Source organism: Montipora foliosa, chromosome 6 (assembly GCF_036669935.1).
Source record: "Montipora foliosa isolate CH-2021 chromosome 6, ASM3666993v2, whole genome shotgun sequence".
NCBI lineage: Eukaryota > Metazoa > Cnidaria > Anthozoa > Scleractinia > Acroporidae > Montipora > Montipora foliosa.
Window position 1 is genome coordinate 15,891,954 of NC_090874.1, and position 17,500 is coordinate 15,909,453.

The 17,500-nt window shown below is 40.5% G+C and overlaps 1 protein-coding gene across 1 annotated transcript in view; it reads right to left on the reverse strand.

Moving 5' to 3' along the window:
- LOC138006827 (shootin-1-like) overlaps positions 1–17,500 on the reverse strand; it is a 40,146-nt gene that overhangs the window by 14,834 nt on the left and 7,812 nt on the right. Inside the window, exons 6-13 of the mRNA XM_068853416.1 lie at positions 17,167–17,242; positions 14,408–14,484; positions 13,360–13,441; positions 8,049–8,143; positions 6,551–6,697; positions 4,131–4,185; positions 2,609–2,707; positions 1,787–1,913 (exon numbers count right to left, since the gene is read on the reverse strand). Coding sequence (XP_068709517.1) covers positions 1,787–1,913; positions 2,609–2,707; positions 4,131–4,185; positions 6,551–6,697; positions 8,049–8,143; positions 13,360–13,441; positions 14,408–14,484; positions 17,167–17,242 — 758 coding nt within the window. The remainder of the gene's footprint in view (positions 1–1,786; positions 1,914–2,608; positions 2,708–4,130; positions 4,186–6,550; positions 6,698–8,048; positions 8,144–13,359; positions 13,442–14,407; positions 14,485–17,166; positions 17,243–17,500) is intronic.

Consider the following 17,500-nt stretch of genomic DNA (forward strand, 5'->3'; position numbering starts at 1 on the left):
AATTATAAGTTTTTGCCAATCTCGTTCCCAGGGTCTCTTTGCCGAAAGAGGTTGAGTTTTTGCAAGCGCAGAAGTCCAAAAACTAGACGCGACCTTAACGCACGGACGAAAATTCGTGACTCATTGAAAGAGTCTGTAAAGCAAATGAAAAGATAACTGCCAAAGAGCTCGACCTTGCAGAGTCCAAAATTTTCATCTCCGTAACCAAACTGGTAGCAAGCACGGCCCGTGTACGTTAAGGTGATTCCCTAGTATTGCACTGCGCATCCTGTTCTGAGCATAACACAGTGTAAGCCCCGTTCGTATTCAGGCATGGCTAAGAGGCTTTATGGTCAAATTTCATGGCTCTTTGTCTCACAAGTCTCAACGGATATTTCTAAACAAAACAATGTTTAAATTTAACCATAAAGACTCGTACCAATGTGTGAATATTGATATATCGAACGTGGCCAAAAACATTTCAAAATGCCGACCTTTCGTGAGGGAAAGCTCGCTAGAAAGAAGAATGGCCGTTTTCAGAGCACAGCAGTAAAGAGCAAAACAAGAAACGTTTTGGACTCTCACAAAACAAAAAGTCGAGTGATAGCCTTGATAATGCTAAAGAAGATTTAAGTCCGACTGTGAAAGTGAAACCGCGCTATCGGGGAGACGTGTTGTCGAGGGGTCGAGCTTGGTTTGCTTTCTGTTTTCTCCTAAACGAGGTTGGTGACCTATCTTTTTTTTGGCATAATTTTATTCTCTTACTCATCTTCTTTGCGCTGTAAAAAAATTACAAAAAATTTACGTCAGAAAAAAAAGTTACAGGAAAGATAGTATTCGTAGCCATCACTCGTGGACACAAAATTGTCTCCTCGAGATCACGCACCCGAAGAACATTTGTAGTCAGTGCCTTTTCAAGACTTGTGCCTGTGCCATAAAACAAACATGAAATTATTCCTTTTGAGCAACACAATTCACCTGTTTTGTTATTTCAAGAATTACGTCAAAGCTGTGCTTCCTGTTCGTGCAAAACGTAGCCTGAACCGATGGAATAAACTTGTCCTTGATAGATGAAGGCGCAATGATTAAATGAGTAACTTGAGCAAGTTATGTCTCTCAAACGAGCTTGGTGACCTACTTTTTTAATTGCACATTTCGAGTCACCATAATATAGGGAACAATCGAGAAAAGTTTTAAAAAAATCTTACGACAACTTCTATTACTAAGGAATCACCTTAAGCGCCTTTTTTGTTCTTGTATTGTAACCTCTTGTTTGGCCATATAATAAAACTCTTATTAACCAAGCTGATTAGGTCTGTATGGGAGAACCGTGACCTAAGCCACTGGAACAGAACCCACTGCGCATCAAGAGAAGGGTCCTGCCCGTGACCCCCCCCCCCCCCTTTTTTTTAAGGAAACAACGTAGAATATTCAGGTGGCGAAAACGCCACAATCTTATCTGTAGCCTCTGTGTGACACAGTGTGCCTCTCCCCCCTCCCCCCTTGCAAAATCCTGGCTACGCCCCTGCGGTGAATGAGCACTACGGACTGCTTATCCTCAATATGCTATTTCCCAGTAGTTTGGTCGGTGACTTCGTCAATGAATGGCAGCATGACCTTATAAAATGGTAAATTCAAGCGAGCACTTTCAATTCTCACTTGTCCACAATCACATAAGGAACGTAATGGTTTGTATCGCTTTCACCAATATGCTTGATAATTCCGGCAACCACAACCGCAAAAAGGGTCATTTCCTTGGAGTTATGAATGGGTCACCGACAACCTCTTTCTCAAATAGATCACTCACTTGATTAGCTGCGTTGGGGGAGGGGGTGGTGGCGGCGGTGGGGGAGGAGGAGGTGCGACTGCAGTCGGAGGGGGTGAAGCTGCGATTTCTTTCCTTGCATTCTCCAAACTTTTTTCTAGATCTGAAACTAAAATGGCACAACTACAGCGTTAGATTTAGATGTACGGTTTGTTCACTTGCAAGCAGACACCCTGGGAAAGGATGCAGGAAAAAGCACGCGTAACTCGAGCTGATCGTTCGAGGGAATCTGAGAGCACAAATAGCTCAAGGTTTCGAATTTACGTTTGCTTTTTTTTTTTTACTCTATTAAGTTGGCACTGTTGTTTTACAAATTAAATGTGATCAAACGACATCATAAAGTCCAAAAGGAGATGGCAATAAAAAAAGAAAGACAAGTGCCACAGACAATATCTTCTCTTGAATTGCAAAAAGTATTTTCCTTTTTTTCCCAAAAAATCGAGGAAGCCAGTATTTGAAACAAAAGTTAATCTGTTGTATGAGTGGAGCCTCGTTTGGATCGAAATCTTACCCACACATAACTGGTTTTTCACAGTTCTGGGAAATGGTATAGGCAAAAGGGATTCTAAAGTTTTAGGTTTCACATTGCTACTCATGGTGGCTGATCGAGAAAAAAGCCACTCTACTTGACCAACCAGTAATAAAAAACATTTGCCTTCTCTAAAAGCGAAATTTGTTTGGTTTCGTTTTTCTCTCGACTTCAACTTCAAACCAAAGACCTTTTTCTTTTCTGTTTTTGAACGAGTTTGAAGAGACGCACCCAGAAGTATAATAATACAAGAAAAGGCACTTCATATCAAATACCTTTCTGGGTAGCCTCCGTCACTTTCTTCTCTGATTCGGCTAGTTGCTGTTCCAACGATTCAATGTGTTCTTCAGCTAGTTGAAGTTTCTCTTCTGTCACTGTTAAATGAAAGAGAAATTGCGCTTTACCAGGTTTCTTGTTTAGATTCACAGGAGCTAAACAGTTCTGTTTAAGCCAGCTAGACCATATGCCTCCGTAGGGAAATTACAAAGGCTGAATCGATTAGAGTACATTAGTTGTTTTCATTATTATACTGCTGCATGATTGGTTGGGTCGACAAGGGAATTCAGAAGTCAACGGAAATACATCGTGAAAACCAAAGGATATATCTTTGGAAACCCGAAGGCGCGCTATAAAAGGCGTTGTGCTATAAGTACATGCGGAACATTTAGCAATCAACATTGGACGCAAACAGCTTTGCGATAACCTGCGCAATGAAAAAGCCCCTAGTGACAATCATGCAGTTATATGTTACAAGATGTTGTTTTTCACCCCGTCTGGCCCTTAAGATCCACAGTCACTTTTAACGCCTCGGAAATCTAAAATTTCGCTATCTGTTTTACTTTGGCCGATGATCTCTAGTTTGGATTATCAGTCACGATTGCATGAATTAGCATAAAGCAAAGAGCGAAGAGACTCCTTCCATTGTTCGTTTTCGTGATTAAGACGGATCTAAGGACTTAAAAATATATGAAATTGAACTGCAGAATGAAAGTGGAAAGATCTTCAGAGCTAGATGCTTATCTGACTGGCAAACAACACACCTTTCTAGTTACTTGCTTAAAGGAGCACTGTTATGCTAAATTTACTGTCTTTAGGTCAAAACTGCCAAAAAATCTTACTTAGTACTTTAGCTCACACTTGCAGCATTCCTGATAACCCACCGAGAAGTTATGAAATGTAATTATGGCACAAAGTGTAGCGCAATAGGGCTAGTCTTTGCGTGACCGTGTCACGTGACCTTGTCAATCATAAAAAATGGTCCTGGTACAAAACAGATGCCAGAAATTGAAAGAGCGTGATTAGTAAGAATGTCATTTTTGAGGCCACTACCATTTATGTGAGAGATTTTACAGTGATATTAGTGCTTAAAAAATTTACTGACATTTATACGGAAAACACCTTCCGCTTTGCCATCCAGCACACAATTCTTCAACATTTTTCAAACTTTGAAACCGCTCTAAAATCACGCTCTTTCCACGTCTGGCATTTATTTTGTACCACGATCATTTTAAGGATTGACAATTTCACGTGGTCAACACAGTCATGGGTTCGAATCCCACCCATTCAAGTCTGGATTTTTCAGGCTTGCTTCCCAGTTTGCCTAAGTTGCTTATCTAACCAGGATGATCTTACCAACTTTCACTTCATCATACGAATCGATGGAAGCTTTTCGGATCGATCACACATGAAAAATCGCTCGCGAATGAACAACACCCTCTCTACGGGTTACAAATGGCTGATATAACCTCGAGCAAAATTAAACTTCAAACCTCATTGACTATTTATTGGCAAGCATACCTTTGATAAAACCTTCATCCTTTAAAGCTCTCATTTCTTCTAAAAGGTCTTTAATCTGCAACGATTTTAAGGATTTTAAGTGATTTTCATGACGCTGCAAAGTCGTTTTCATACCACAGTCGGATATGCGCGTTGGTGTGGCAAACAGCGTCGAGAATTTTCGAGGCGCGATTTAAACAACGTTTTCCGTGGTTCATCCACCTCAAATTTACAAACAGAGGAATTACACATTCAGCAAGATACCTTGTTCGAAGACCGACGCGTAATAGAAAGTCACCCATTGGATAAAATACTACCAGACTGAGTTTGCGCCCACACAGTGTGGGCCCAGAAGACCAGGGGTCCGTCTCTCGAAAGTCCCGAAAACGTTTCGGGCCCGAAAAGCCACTTGTGAAACTGCCAACCGCTTGTTTTGAAAAGCCAATCTTTTAACATGTTTTCAAGCAAACTAAAAGAAACATGTCCGTGAAGTTTGACGACTTAAATCCTCTCCGTTCTTGAGATACAAAGGGATTTGTGACACCCGAAAATGGCCCGTAAAGTTTCGGGACTTTCGAGAAACGGGCCCCAGTACCGAAAAAAGTTTGCAATTTTCTTTTCTTTTTTTTATTGCTCTCAGTGCTTCTTTTCAAGTCTTTGTCTTTAAATGGGTTTTGGATCTTTGTGAGGAAATAAATATAACTAATATGCAAAAGAACTCTGTTCCAGGTATTTATCTGTTACTTACAGCTATGGCGGTCAACCTCTCTCACAGGTCCTCTCTTTTCCCCGCCCGCAATTATCAACAATAATTGTAAAAAGCTTTAAAATACAAAGCAATGTATGGCATTCTTTTCCAAATTGAAGCTTAATTATCTCTGAAAAATGCGGGGTTACCCCCCAATTTTCTTTTTGGATACCGAGATCACTTGCTAAGTTCTGCTTTCTTCGTATAGTTTAGGACCGCGCAAAAATATCCCTGTATTAATAAGCACCAGCCATAGGAAAGCCGAGTATCTCGAGATGCGCACAACGTATGCGCAATAACAATAGTAGGCACCGTCAATTAACTTGCCTCTAGCGCCAACAATAGCGCGTTTTCACATGACGTCACGGCGGCCATGTTGGCGTTCCAAAGCAAAGAAATGGCGGCGATGATGGTGTACGAAACTAATCCTCCGGGAATTGAATTCTATTTTTCTGCAAATAATTTATTTTGTTTCAGTAATCCAAAACGGAAGCTGGTCACGTGAGTGAAAACGCTCTATACTGTCAGGTACGCAGGCTACTTCATTGTCAGTTTGCTCCAAATGAAGTAGTATACTCTGTTCCAGGACTTGTGGTAGCAGGTAAAAAGAAAAAAAAGAGGAAAAAGTAGTCCCTGGTCAGGATTTGAACCCGGAACACCCACTTGGAAGGAACTGTTTTTATGCACTTAAAGTGCCCCTGTGATCAAAAAAACCACTTCCTTTTTTCCTTCAGATTTTGAAAGTGTGTTTGCTTAACACCTGACTGGCAAAAGTTTGAGCTTTGATTTTTATCCAAAGGCCGTTTACTTTGAGTGTAAGTTTTGGATTTCACGGTCCGCAATTCAGTACTCACGTTCAAAACTGACCGATTGGACCTCAGATGGTTGGATCCAGGGAAAAGTGACGTCAGCGACTCACTAGCTTAAAATTTCAGCGTGTGAACGCAGCTTATTATATATTCAAAGCATGAGTTTAAAAGTCTGAAAGCCCAAAACCCTGTGCTGCATATTAATTCTGCGGCGTACACACGTATTGCATTCTTAAACTAGTGAGCCTTTGAAGTCATTTTCTCCTCGATCCAGCTCTCTCAAGAACATAATGTTAGTAATGGCGGACCATTAAATAGGAAAATTACAGTTAAAATAAAGAGGTGTCTTTTTGAAATCAAGGCTTAAAACGTGGGCCACTTAGTGTTTTGTTAACATAGTTTTGAAATCCAAAGAAAAATATGAATTGATTTTTTGGTCACAGGGGCACTTTAAACACTAAAGATCAACTGACTCGTAAGTGCGCCGATTATTTACCAAAACAAATAAGTATATACATAAAATCATTCCTGACTGATGGTTAAGTCTAAGGTTTGATTTTAAAATGGTTAGCTTTTGGTAACCAACATTTTTCACTGTGTAAGCTTGCTTCTTAGCGGGTGTTCATACACGTTTACAGCGGCATTTGGAAGAAAAATTTGTTGACATTCAAAAAAAATGACATCCTCGCAGTTAGTGATATGGTAGTCTAGTGGTTAAGTGAAGAGGATATTAATCAAACGTTCCCAGGTTCAACTCCTGCGAGTCCAGACATTGGGGCTCGGCTTTTAAAAAAATATGTTCATTTCCCAGCCGCTCACAATTTAAACAGGTCGACGTACCGCAAAAAAAGGAGTATAAGCATTATCGCTTTTTAACTTCATACCTTTTCATCTGATTCGGTTTTCTGATCCGCTAATTTCTTGTTCAAGGCGTTGATTTCCTCGAGTGCTGTCTGAAGTTGTTCATCTTTGCTTGTGGTCTTCGATATGCATTTTCTTTGTTGGTCCAAAACATCCTTTTCTCTCAAAACCTGTAATCAGAACTCTTGTTTTAAAGATGCCACCTCTTAATAGAGGCTGTTTACAAAGTGGAAGGAAGATTCCAGATCCAGGAAGATCCGAAAATGCCTTACATCCTAGCGACCCATATTTCTGCCTTTTGTTTATATGGAAAAACTAACATCTTCTTTATCAGGAGATAGGAAGGCCCTAGCAGCATCTTAACTTTTTTCGTCGGATGATCCTAATACTAGGTACAAGAAAACAAATATGGGGAAGGCCGTCATTTCCAGTTTTAGGCAAGTTCGCGTAATTCATTTTTAATTTGTGTCCCAGCCATGCCAACCTATGTCTTCGGATATTTTCCATTTTTTTCCAATGTGCTCGACCCATGATATCTGCACCAATCTTCTCAAACACTTAAGGTAGAGAACAGCAAGTCTTTTGGCATCTTTTGCCGTAATCTCCCAGGTCTCACTTGCATATAGTAATACAGATATACTAGGACTGCTGCTTCATAAATTCTTAATTTCGTCTTTTAATTGTAGCTTTTTACTCTTCCAAACTCGGTTTTAAGCTGCCTAAAATAGAACCGCAATTGATTCCATTTCCATTCTTATCCTAATTTCGTCCAGTCTTTATGCGGTCTCCAAAAATTTTTAAATGATCTACTTCTTAAAGCGTCCATACCTACAAGATTCCTTTATTTTTGGTTTTCAATCGCGTGATAAACACTGAGCAGCCATGTTTTTTACGAAAACAAAAGAGGACGTTCGCATAATCATGGAGTTCAGGACACTAACATAGCTGCCGTTTCCTTGTTTGGGGACACCAACATGGTGGCCGTGACATCATGTGAATTCTTGAACTTATCATAGCCACACATTATTGAGGTGTTCAAGGGACACTGTTTAAAGAGAGCTGTTTTTTAGTTTAGCTTACATGAGGTGAACAGCAAGTTCTATCTCTTGTTGTGTTCAATAGACCATTTTACAGTTGTGCGCTTAGTTCCCTGCCCTTTGAATGAAAGTGAGGCTGGAGTTGACTTTGCTTTGATAGAAACCTCACTGCTTTTCTTGTGTAAATTCCTACTAATTAGCATGAGAACAACATCATTAACATAAGAAAAGCAGTGAGGTTTCTATCAAAGCAAAGTCAACTCCAGACTCACTTTCATTCAAAGGCCAGGTAACTGGGCACACAACTGTAAAATGGTCTTATTAGGGGAATCAAATATGACGGATTACAGAAAGCAAATCGTTGTTGAAAATACATATCAGTTCTATGATCTTCCTAGCAAAGGCCCTTCCTCCTTCCATGTAAACAGCGAATCCAATTCAAAATCAAGAATAAAAGGGTTTGAACTTCTTTAGCAATAAATACCTCTGCAGCGTATTTCTCGGCTTCAACGCGGCAATGCGTTTCTAGTTCATACTTCTGTTGAAGGCTGTTGAACTCTTCAAGGGCCAGCACGGACACTGAAATTTCAACGTTAAGTCTGAGTATAGTTCAGTTTACTTAGCTTAATTGGGACATAAAAGAGCTTAGAATGTTAAACGACTGATTGAGCATCGGAAGAACGTGTGCGAGCTTTATCAATAAACTACGTTCACCTACAGTGTAGCTTCCGCTAATTTCCGTTTCGTAAACGGTCGTTGCGGATTGCCACTTTTGACGGTCAATGCCATTCTTAGTAACCAAGCCTTTTTATTCGGTTGGCTTGGGTTAGCTTCATTTAAATACTTTAAAATTGCGATGTTTCGAGTGGTTATCTCGTTAGTCATCATCATCATTATTGGTTATACTCTCTCCGTCGCGTTAGCTGCTGCTTCCGGTCTGGTTGGTAACGTGGGCTTGAGAGTTGGCTCTGGCGCGTTTTTTTGCGTAAATGCGGGAATCGCTGCTGCAGAACCTGTTGAAATGTTGACCGATGAAGCATTTTCTTGATTAGGAATTCCCGCGAAAGATTTTGCTCAAGAATGAAATTCACTTTTGTCCACATGGGAGCGATCCGGTTTTATAAATAGCGCCTTTTTTGGTCGGGTGGGCGTTGTCGCGTCTGACAATGTGCGCGATGTAATTCAAGTAGTGTACATGAATCATATCCTTCAACGGTGGCGTACCAAAAAAATTGTCGAGCTCGGTGTTCGAGTATTTATAAGCCATTGATTCCTCGCCGTTCTCACCGGGCTTCCTCGCACAGCCGCCCGGAGTTATCTGACGTAAAAAATCGGTACCAACAACTCGATAAAAGTTCGATATGCTCCTCGGTCGGGCATTGTGCTTGAACGCCGTAAATCAACGAGTTTTGAACAAAGCTTTGCAAAAACTCTACTCTGACTCGTTTATTCACATTTTTGTGGTCTGTGAAAATGCGTCGTTTGTGGTTGAATTGACCTGTTGCTTGGCCTATCCTGCACCGGATATACCCCTCGGGGTTTGTGCTGTCGATATTCTGACCAAGGGCCTTGAACTTAGTTACGTTTCCGATTTTGTTACCATCAACAGAAAATAATGATTCATCAGTGTACCGTAATTCCTCATTCCCTGCCGGCCATTCTCCAGTATGCGTTTTCCCAAACGAGACGTATAACCCCCACCTCGCCCTCGCACATTCTTGATTCAAAATGTCAAGAATTTTTTCTGCCTCTTCAGGGACTGATGTCAACGCTGCTAGGTCATCCGCAAATAAAAGCGCCGTAACTGTTTCCGTTCCGTGTAATTTTCTCCTTCTTGGTTGTCCGCTGATTTCGCATTTTTCACCGCGTTTTGGGATCAAAAACTGATCGATATTATACCGAAAACTAACTCAAGTAGATGAAACTTCTTTTTCAACTCGGTGTTTCACGATTTTCAAGACCCAGTTGAAATACCATACAAAGGCCGGCGGAGATTCCAACCGCCTTGCCTTACCCCTCCAAAAACATCAAACCAAATTTCGCTATTGCTGATATTGGCACGTGTGTTTCGGTAAAACGCTTGTAAAATCGCAACGAGTTTTTTACTCCCCGTTCGAAATTCAATCACTTTTCATAATAGCCGCATTGGTAGTTTGTCAAATTCGGCGGTTAAATCCTCATAGAGTGCTAAAATCGTTGCTGCTCATGATCTGCGCAACTGATTATAGACAAATAAGTTGTCAACGGTACTACGATCCTTCCGGAAACCAAACTGATAATTATCGAATTTTTTGCCTCGTAAACTTTCTCCAGACGTTGGTTGATTACCATTGGTGTAATGCGCGACAGGTTATCGGTTATTTAGAGCCCGCGGTAGTTTCTGCACACCAAACGGCTGCCCTTCTTGTGAAGAACAACTGTTTTTGAGTCTCGCCATCTGGCCGGGATATCCTCCAGGTCCCAGATAATGTTTTGTTGTCGTACAATCATGTCAATTACCCGATCGTCTCCGCAGTATTTCATTGCTTCCATTGGTACTGCGTCAGCGCCAACAGACCTTCCATTTTTCATCTTTTACAGACAATCGCGAACCTCATCTGCTGCCGGCGGTGACTCGTCGATATAAACCTCAATATCCTTCAACTACGCGTATTCGCCCTCACCGTAGTGCTGGATTTCCGGCGGAAATGGCTCCGAATCGAAACGCGGTTCGCTCGCAAAATGCTTTTCAAAATGCGTTGCAAACTTTTCAGCCGTAATGTATTTCGAAGCATCCGGTGCGCGGGTGCGATTTTCATACGCTTTGGCCGCTTTGAATGATATGATATGATATGATATGATATTTTATTATTTATGCACGGTAAAATCATCAGCTAAGATTACAAACAATGCTAAAATCTAAATTACAAAAGGTAAAATTTTAAAATGATTACAATAAAATACAATTACTATAATACTTTATTAATTCTAAAGCTGCTTTCCATGAATGCCGTGCTTTATACTAAAATATGTCTTTAATCAGATTTTTGAAAAGCCCAAGAGACTCTGCTTGTCTCGCTTTGAGGGGTAAGCTATTCCAGACAGTAGCACCTCTATAGCTGAAGCTGTTTCTATAATAATTTGTCCGCGGAAACGGAACATTAAGCTTTCTTTCAGAGTCTCTTAAACTATAAACAGATTCGCGGTTTGTAAATTTAGAACACAGATATTCCGGTGCTAGCCCCTGAAGACACTTATAGACCATTGTGGCCAGCGCAATTTGTTGCTGGCTAACTAGATTTTTCCAGCCTAAAATTTTGAATAGCTCGCTAGCATTTGCATCAAAATTAGAGAAGGTCAAAACTCTGGCTGCTCTATTTTGCAGTTTTTGTAATTTGTCATGTAACGTGATACCACAGTTTCCCCAGACGACATTGCAGTAGTCAAAGTGCGGTTGAAGTAAAGTGTGATAAATAGAGCGCAATGTCGTCTGAGGAACGAGAAGGCTCCAATTCCAGAAGCTACTTTCTTTGCCAGTTTATCGACATGGCTACTCCATGAATAGTAGTTCAGCGCGCCGTTTTGCGTGGTGTTAATTTAGTTCGGCAGCCTGGTGTTCGTAAAATCTGGATTTCGCTAATCGTCTGGCGTGTTTCAGTTGGAATGATTCGCAAGTTAGCGTCGAAGTCGAAATTTTTTCGCGCGTAGGTAGGAGCGTTAAAGCTCAAGTACTCATTCATCCTCCCAAGGTAAGATTTGGGACTGTTGGCGCCGCTGGAGCGGAAGCGTACGCGCCATGGCAGTGTGGTATGCAGTTTTCAGCTTTTCGTTAAGCGTATCAAGTGTCTCCTCATCCGTAACTTCTTGTTCGTCAAGCGCGGTACCAACTGCGGTAAAAAATTGCGCGTTTTTCAAGATCCTGGAGGAATCCGCCGAATCTCAATTTTTGTAAGCCAGTTCAGCCCCATGATGACCGGATTGTGGTCGGTCCAAGCGCTTCGCTCTTCTTTTCCGGCCTGTAGGGAAAATCCAGTGTACGCCCGACATTTTCGTATCGTGTTGCTGCGAAATCTTGCGTTCATTGCGATGTAGTCTACTCTTCGCCATTTTTTGGAATTTGCTCCGTAATTGGTGACCATTCTCGTCACCAGAGCCTCGGGTCGACCCAAGGCTCTGGGAAACTCTGCGTAGGAGAACATGCGCCGTATTGGCTATTTGAGCCTTACGGCGCCTGCTCACTATTCGTGCTAACATGAATGCACCAATTAGAGACGCTTTTGATTGTTCTTCACGAAAACCAATGAGAATACACTTTGTTTCAGGGTTCCCCAGAGCTCTTCTCTCCCACGGTCAAGAGAAGAGCTCTGGGGTCGAGATTGGCCTTCGACGACTGCTGAAGTGGGTATTTATCAATTGTAGACCGCGATTTTGACAGAATTGTAACAACTGATAGCCGTTATCTGATGTAAAATCGGCTAATTTGATGTTTTTCACAGCTGTTGAACCGTACGAATCTGAATCATCTTTACCGATCACTGCATTGAAATCACCGAGCCAAACTGACTGGTACCCCTTGCACTTCACATCTAATTCCAATGCAGATGTTTTCATGTTTCGGTAAAAATTATCGTTGTACGTTTCGCTGTAATCTTCATGTGGAGCGTAAACATTAGTCATCCTCAGCTTTAGCCCGCAAATTCTGATTTTGTTCAATAATATTCTGCCCCAAACCTTCTGATCCTGTTCAATTGTTTCTTCCAGCACGACATTTGACGCTAGAATAAACCCTACAGCTCCTTTTTTATCAGTCAAGCTCGTTCCGACAAACCTCCATCCTTTCAACTGTTCACCTTCGAATTCCCAATCTTCGACAGTTTTCATCGTCCTCTTGTGTTCTTGAATTGTAAGAGCCATTACCGGTATTCCTTTTCGATATCGTTCACCCAACTTTTTCTAACTTGTTTTAAAAATTCTAAGTGACACACGGTGCTAATCTAGTTATAGATTAAGTTTTTTTTCACTCGTTTGCAAACGATAAACTTAAAGCCGTTGATACACGGTTCAACATTTGATGATCAACAAATGTTGCAGCTCTTGTTCAACAAATGTTGAACAGTGTGTCGTGTCATGTTGAATGTTGAAATATGCCATTCAACACGTTGAATGTTGTTGAACGATGTTGAACGAAAATAGAGACCAGCTCTATTCCGTTCAACACCTTTGTGCAACATTGTTCAACATGTGTTGAGCAACAAATGCTACAAGATGTTGAACCGTGTATCATCGGCTTAACAGTGAAATTTGTTCGAAGTGTCGTTCAATGGCACCGACCGTTTACGAAACGGAAATTTGCGTAGCTCCAGTAGTAGAGAGCATCCGAACGAGTGGTAATCGGGGGGTCGTAGGTTAGGAGCATTCGGATTTTTCTTTCGAGCAACCGGGCCGGGGTTAACATTTCGCCATCTCCTTCACTTTAATTACGATAATTTCGACTTCTTAGCACGCGTTTCCCGCGCTTTCCGCCCCACTGCACGAACAATTCTGCTCAATCGGATTTTTCTTACCACACAAACCACCCAAGCCTTATTGACTTGTGCCTGTGGTGGCACAAATTAAGCACAACCAAACCAATTTTAATGCTGAGTAACATGGGAGGGGCTCCTCAGTGGAAGGCAACGAGATGAAAGGTGATGGTTTGGAAAGGGAAAGTGGACTGGGGACTCTTCCTCTTCTTCAGCTATTCTTGTCCCGTTCTCTCTTTCTTTTCCACTTTGGAGACTGAGGTGGTTCGAGGCTACAGAAGGTAAAAGACTTACCTCTGTTTAGCTGTTTGAATTGTTTTTCATTCTTCACCAGTCTCCTCTTTGTGCTTTCATGTGAATTCTTTTCTTTACTCAGCTAAAATCACAACAGTCAAATATCAAGTACCACTGCTATACACCCCTCGACATGAAATACCACGTCTGTTGATTTCACTCTCTTACAATGTTTAATCTCGACATCTTGACCTCATTTTGAAAAGTTTCTCAGATTTGCAAAATTGAACTCCCGTGAGGTCGTTTTAGTAACAGTGCATAATATTTCACCAATGTTTACAACAGAAGGGAATGAAAACCTCAGGAATGATCAATATTGCAATATTAAACTTAGCACCTACAGTGCACAAAATTTTAACATCACAGCTTGTCACATCATATTTTTTTTATTTTCGAAGCAAAAGCTCACTTCAATTGGGAGCAAATGAAGTAGTTGCAAAGAAGCCTGAAAAAAATCCATGCTCAAACAGCTTCAACATCGGAGTTTTCAAGCGCCTTTGCAACGACTTTAGTTGTTTCCTTCACTGAGACAATAGTTTCATATTTTCATTTCAAACATTCGACTTTCATGTATTCTCCATTATGTTATCTTATATTAGAAAGACACTGATTCCCTTAGATTTCCAAAAAAAATTGGTTAGGAATTTAATGGTTAGTTCAAAAGTCTGACAGGAGAGGAATTTGACCATAGACAAGTTTTCTTTGCTTTAAAAGGGAAACTCCACTCCTACAGTTTAAAGTGTAGAAAATTAAGTTTGCAATCAAATTTGTCTAAAATTTTTCAAAAATCACAGTTTTGTCTGAATTTTAGAATCGCTTACTTTCAGTTTCAAATTTCCACAGTGGTGGCCGCCATCTTGAAAATTTGAAACAAATAGATTTCTAGAAGTAACAATGGTGCAACCATGACACAGGTAATTTGAAACAAAAACAGGATATTTTGAATTTCAATTAATTCAGAAACCTACACGTTCTTTAAAAAATTTCCTACAAATTTGATTGAATACACTTTTTTCCCTGTGAATGAATCTTTGGATTAAACACTAACCTGGTTTTGCATGACAGCTAATTCCTCCTTGGTCAGCTTTAGGTCTTTTTTGAGCGCCTCCACTTGTTCTTCCAGTTCTGAAAAGAAAGATCAAAAAAGGATTTTACCTGTATGAAGAAAAAAACAGGGCCATAGCTCGAACGAGGAGGGGTGGATGGATGTCCTTTGGTTATATATGTTATAGTGACTTGCAGTTGATTGCCATTTTCATGGCATATTTCATGGCCGGCAAATCGGTTGGTACATGGTGTGTGCAAATGGTAAGCAAGACATTTAGCAAAACCCTACATTGAAATCGGTGAGAAGTAGGTTAGTTAGCCAAACATCATGCAGTATTGTGAAATGTTTAGTGTACTAGTGCTGGGATTATGGTGTGTTTCAAACACCTGCCTTTTCACACTTATTCAAGGTCAATTTTTTGGAGACATATCTCATGACAAGTGCTGAAAATAGCATTAAGGAGTCTCCCAATTAGAAAATTTTCTGGGGAAGGATACCCCCAGATCCCCCCTACAAGCCTTCCTGCCTTGCTACAGCTCTGATTTAAAGCCCCCATACCAGGAAGTAATAGAGTGGTAAAGTGATGACATCACAAAAACTACATTTATGAAATGATGGGATTTACTGAGATATTCTGAAAATGCATGGAGAAGAATGGCCACTTGCCAAAAATCAGCATCTTGTTGCAATTTGGGGGTGTGATATTGGCCCTTTCATGCATCAGTGAATCCATACAAATCCTTGTAATTTTGTCTTGGTTCTAAACCGTGCACACCATGTACCGAGTCACTGAAGCATGGAAGGGCCAATATCTCACCCCAAATTGCAATAAAATGCTGATTTTTGGCAAGGGGCCATTCTTCATCATGTACTATCTGAAGATCTTAATGAATCCCATAATTTGTGATGCCACACTTTGCCCTCTGTTGATCTAAATGTAACTTTAATAAACAAACTGTTCTGTCAAAAAACTAACCAGAAATTTAATTTTGGATGATCATCAGGTTCTTACAGCTGAGGGAATGTAAATCAGGCCAGGAAAAACACGTAGAACAAAAAGGATATGGGGACCCAAAGAACAAAATTAATTTTACTTGTTCTCTAACCACTCTGCAGTGAAACGAAAACAAATCCTTTTCACACAAAATTCCATTAATGCAAACAAGAGTCGGGTATGGGCATCTAGTTTATTGACAGCTACTGATTCCATGGGATCACAGAAATAGCAAGAAACATTAACTTAAAGATCATTGATCAGAGGAACACAATTACAACCTGATATAACTAAAAAAAACTACAATACTTGCAAACCGAATATCAAGATAGTAGCTAGCTCAGAAAAAAGAAAATTTACGATAAATGTAAACAGGATTTGCCGTCAAATGACCCTGAACTGCAAAAAACCCCTTTATGTACCTGGGGCTGGTTGCTCGAAGCCTGGTTAACACTAACTGTTGGTTAAGAGGTACATGTATCAAAACCTATAGGTTTCCATGGTATCAATTTTAACACTGCTTGACGCTAACCATGCTTCGAGCAACCAGGGCGTGAATGACAAATGGTTCATGCGAGGTACCTACTAAACCTTACAACACCCCATGTAATCCCACACCTTCAAAATACCAGAACTCCACACAGAGTGCATTCCATAACCTGAGAAAATACATTTCTTACCCTTTCCGTCCTCCTGAGAGTGAGACTGTCCGAAACAATATTATTTTACTCATCAAATTATTGGGAACACCCTAGGGGTGATTGGGTTAACCTTTTGGGCAAAATTTCCATCTTCCTTGTGATGGATTACTGGTAACACTGTATGAGGAGATGTTTTATCAGCTGGAAGTTTTCATACTGAAAACTGAAACGCTTAACCCTTTCACTCCCAAGAGTGCCACTTATAGATTTTACTCTGTCTAACGCCAGACGATTTTACTCGTCAATGGGGAACCCCACGGGGGTGAAAGGGTTAAAGGGGCAGTGTCACGCTACTTTATTCAAATTTCAAAACACCGAAAGATGTGTGCATAAATGAAGTCCAAAAAAATAATAGTGTAGTCTTGTTGCCAATAACCCATTGAAGTGCACTGAAGCTATTCTTTGCTGTTTGCAGCCAAGGATGGAGAGGATGGAAATGGATTGAAACTTCAAGTTTGGAAATGGTGTCTTGAGAAAGTCACCAAAAATTAATACGAATAGCTCTTTTTGCCATCATTTTGTTTCATATCTTGTCAGTGGGTTACCAGGAATTTGTCTTAAAAGCAACAAATTTAGGATGAAAATTAATGGGGGGATGTAGTTTAGGACACCCGCAGTTGATGAGTAAAATCGTCTGGCATTAGACAGAGTAAAATCTGTTAAGACGTGTCGCTCTCGGGGATCAATGAGCTAAGTACTTAAAGAGTTGGAATCTGCAGACCTTATTTTATTGATGGCAGAAAGCTACAATGTAGGTCCTTTCACAGACTTCCAAGAGAGCCATTCGTTTGCTTCCCAAAAATCTTTTATCTTTTGGAGTGAAAAAGGGACTGAGTGATCTTCCAGTTACAAAATTCAAAGCTTATTGGCAATGTAGAATCCAAAAATTTCACTGACACAGTTTGGCTCTTCATGTAATAAGTATTTCACTGAGGAAGCATCTCTTGGTGTCCCTAAAAGGAGTTTGAATAAATTTAAAGAAAGGATGATACGCCACTCGTGCACCTCATGGTAGTGAGCTACGAACTGTTAGCACTTCAATGGAATTTTCACAAATTACTCACCCTTGATTTCTTCATGAAGAACAGCATTATCACTTAAAGAACCGTCATCGGAGCCATCAAGTGAAGAGAGTTCTCCCTAATTTAGATTATACACAAAAATTTAGTTCATACAATGTAAAAAAGGCCTAACTCAGTGCTGCTTGGAAATGGCTTCCAATTGTTGATTTTACTAGCTCTTAGTGAACTTGCTAGGGTCCATAATTAAAAGGATAGGGATTGCCCATTACGTGTACCTAAGAGAGAAGTTGGCATTTTGTAACATTTTATCATAGCCTCAAGTTGATTGAGATTCTTTCTTTATTCCTCGTTGATCATGAAATACCTTACATAAAGA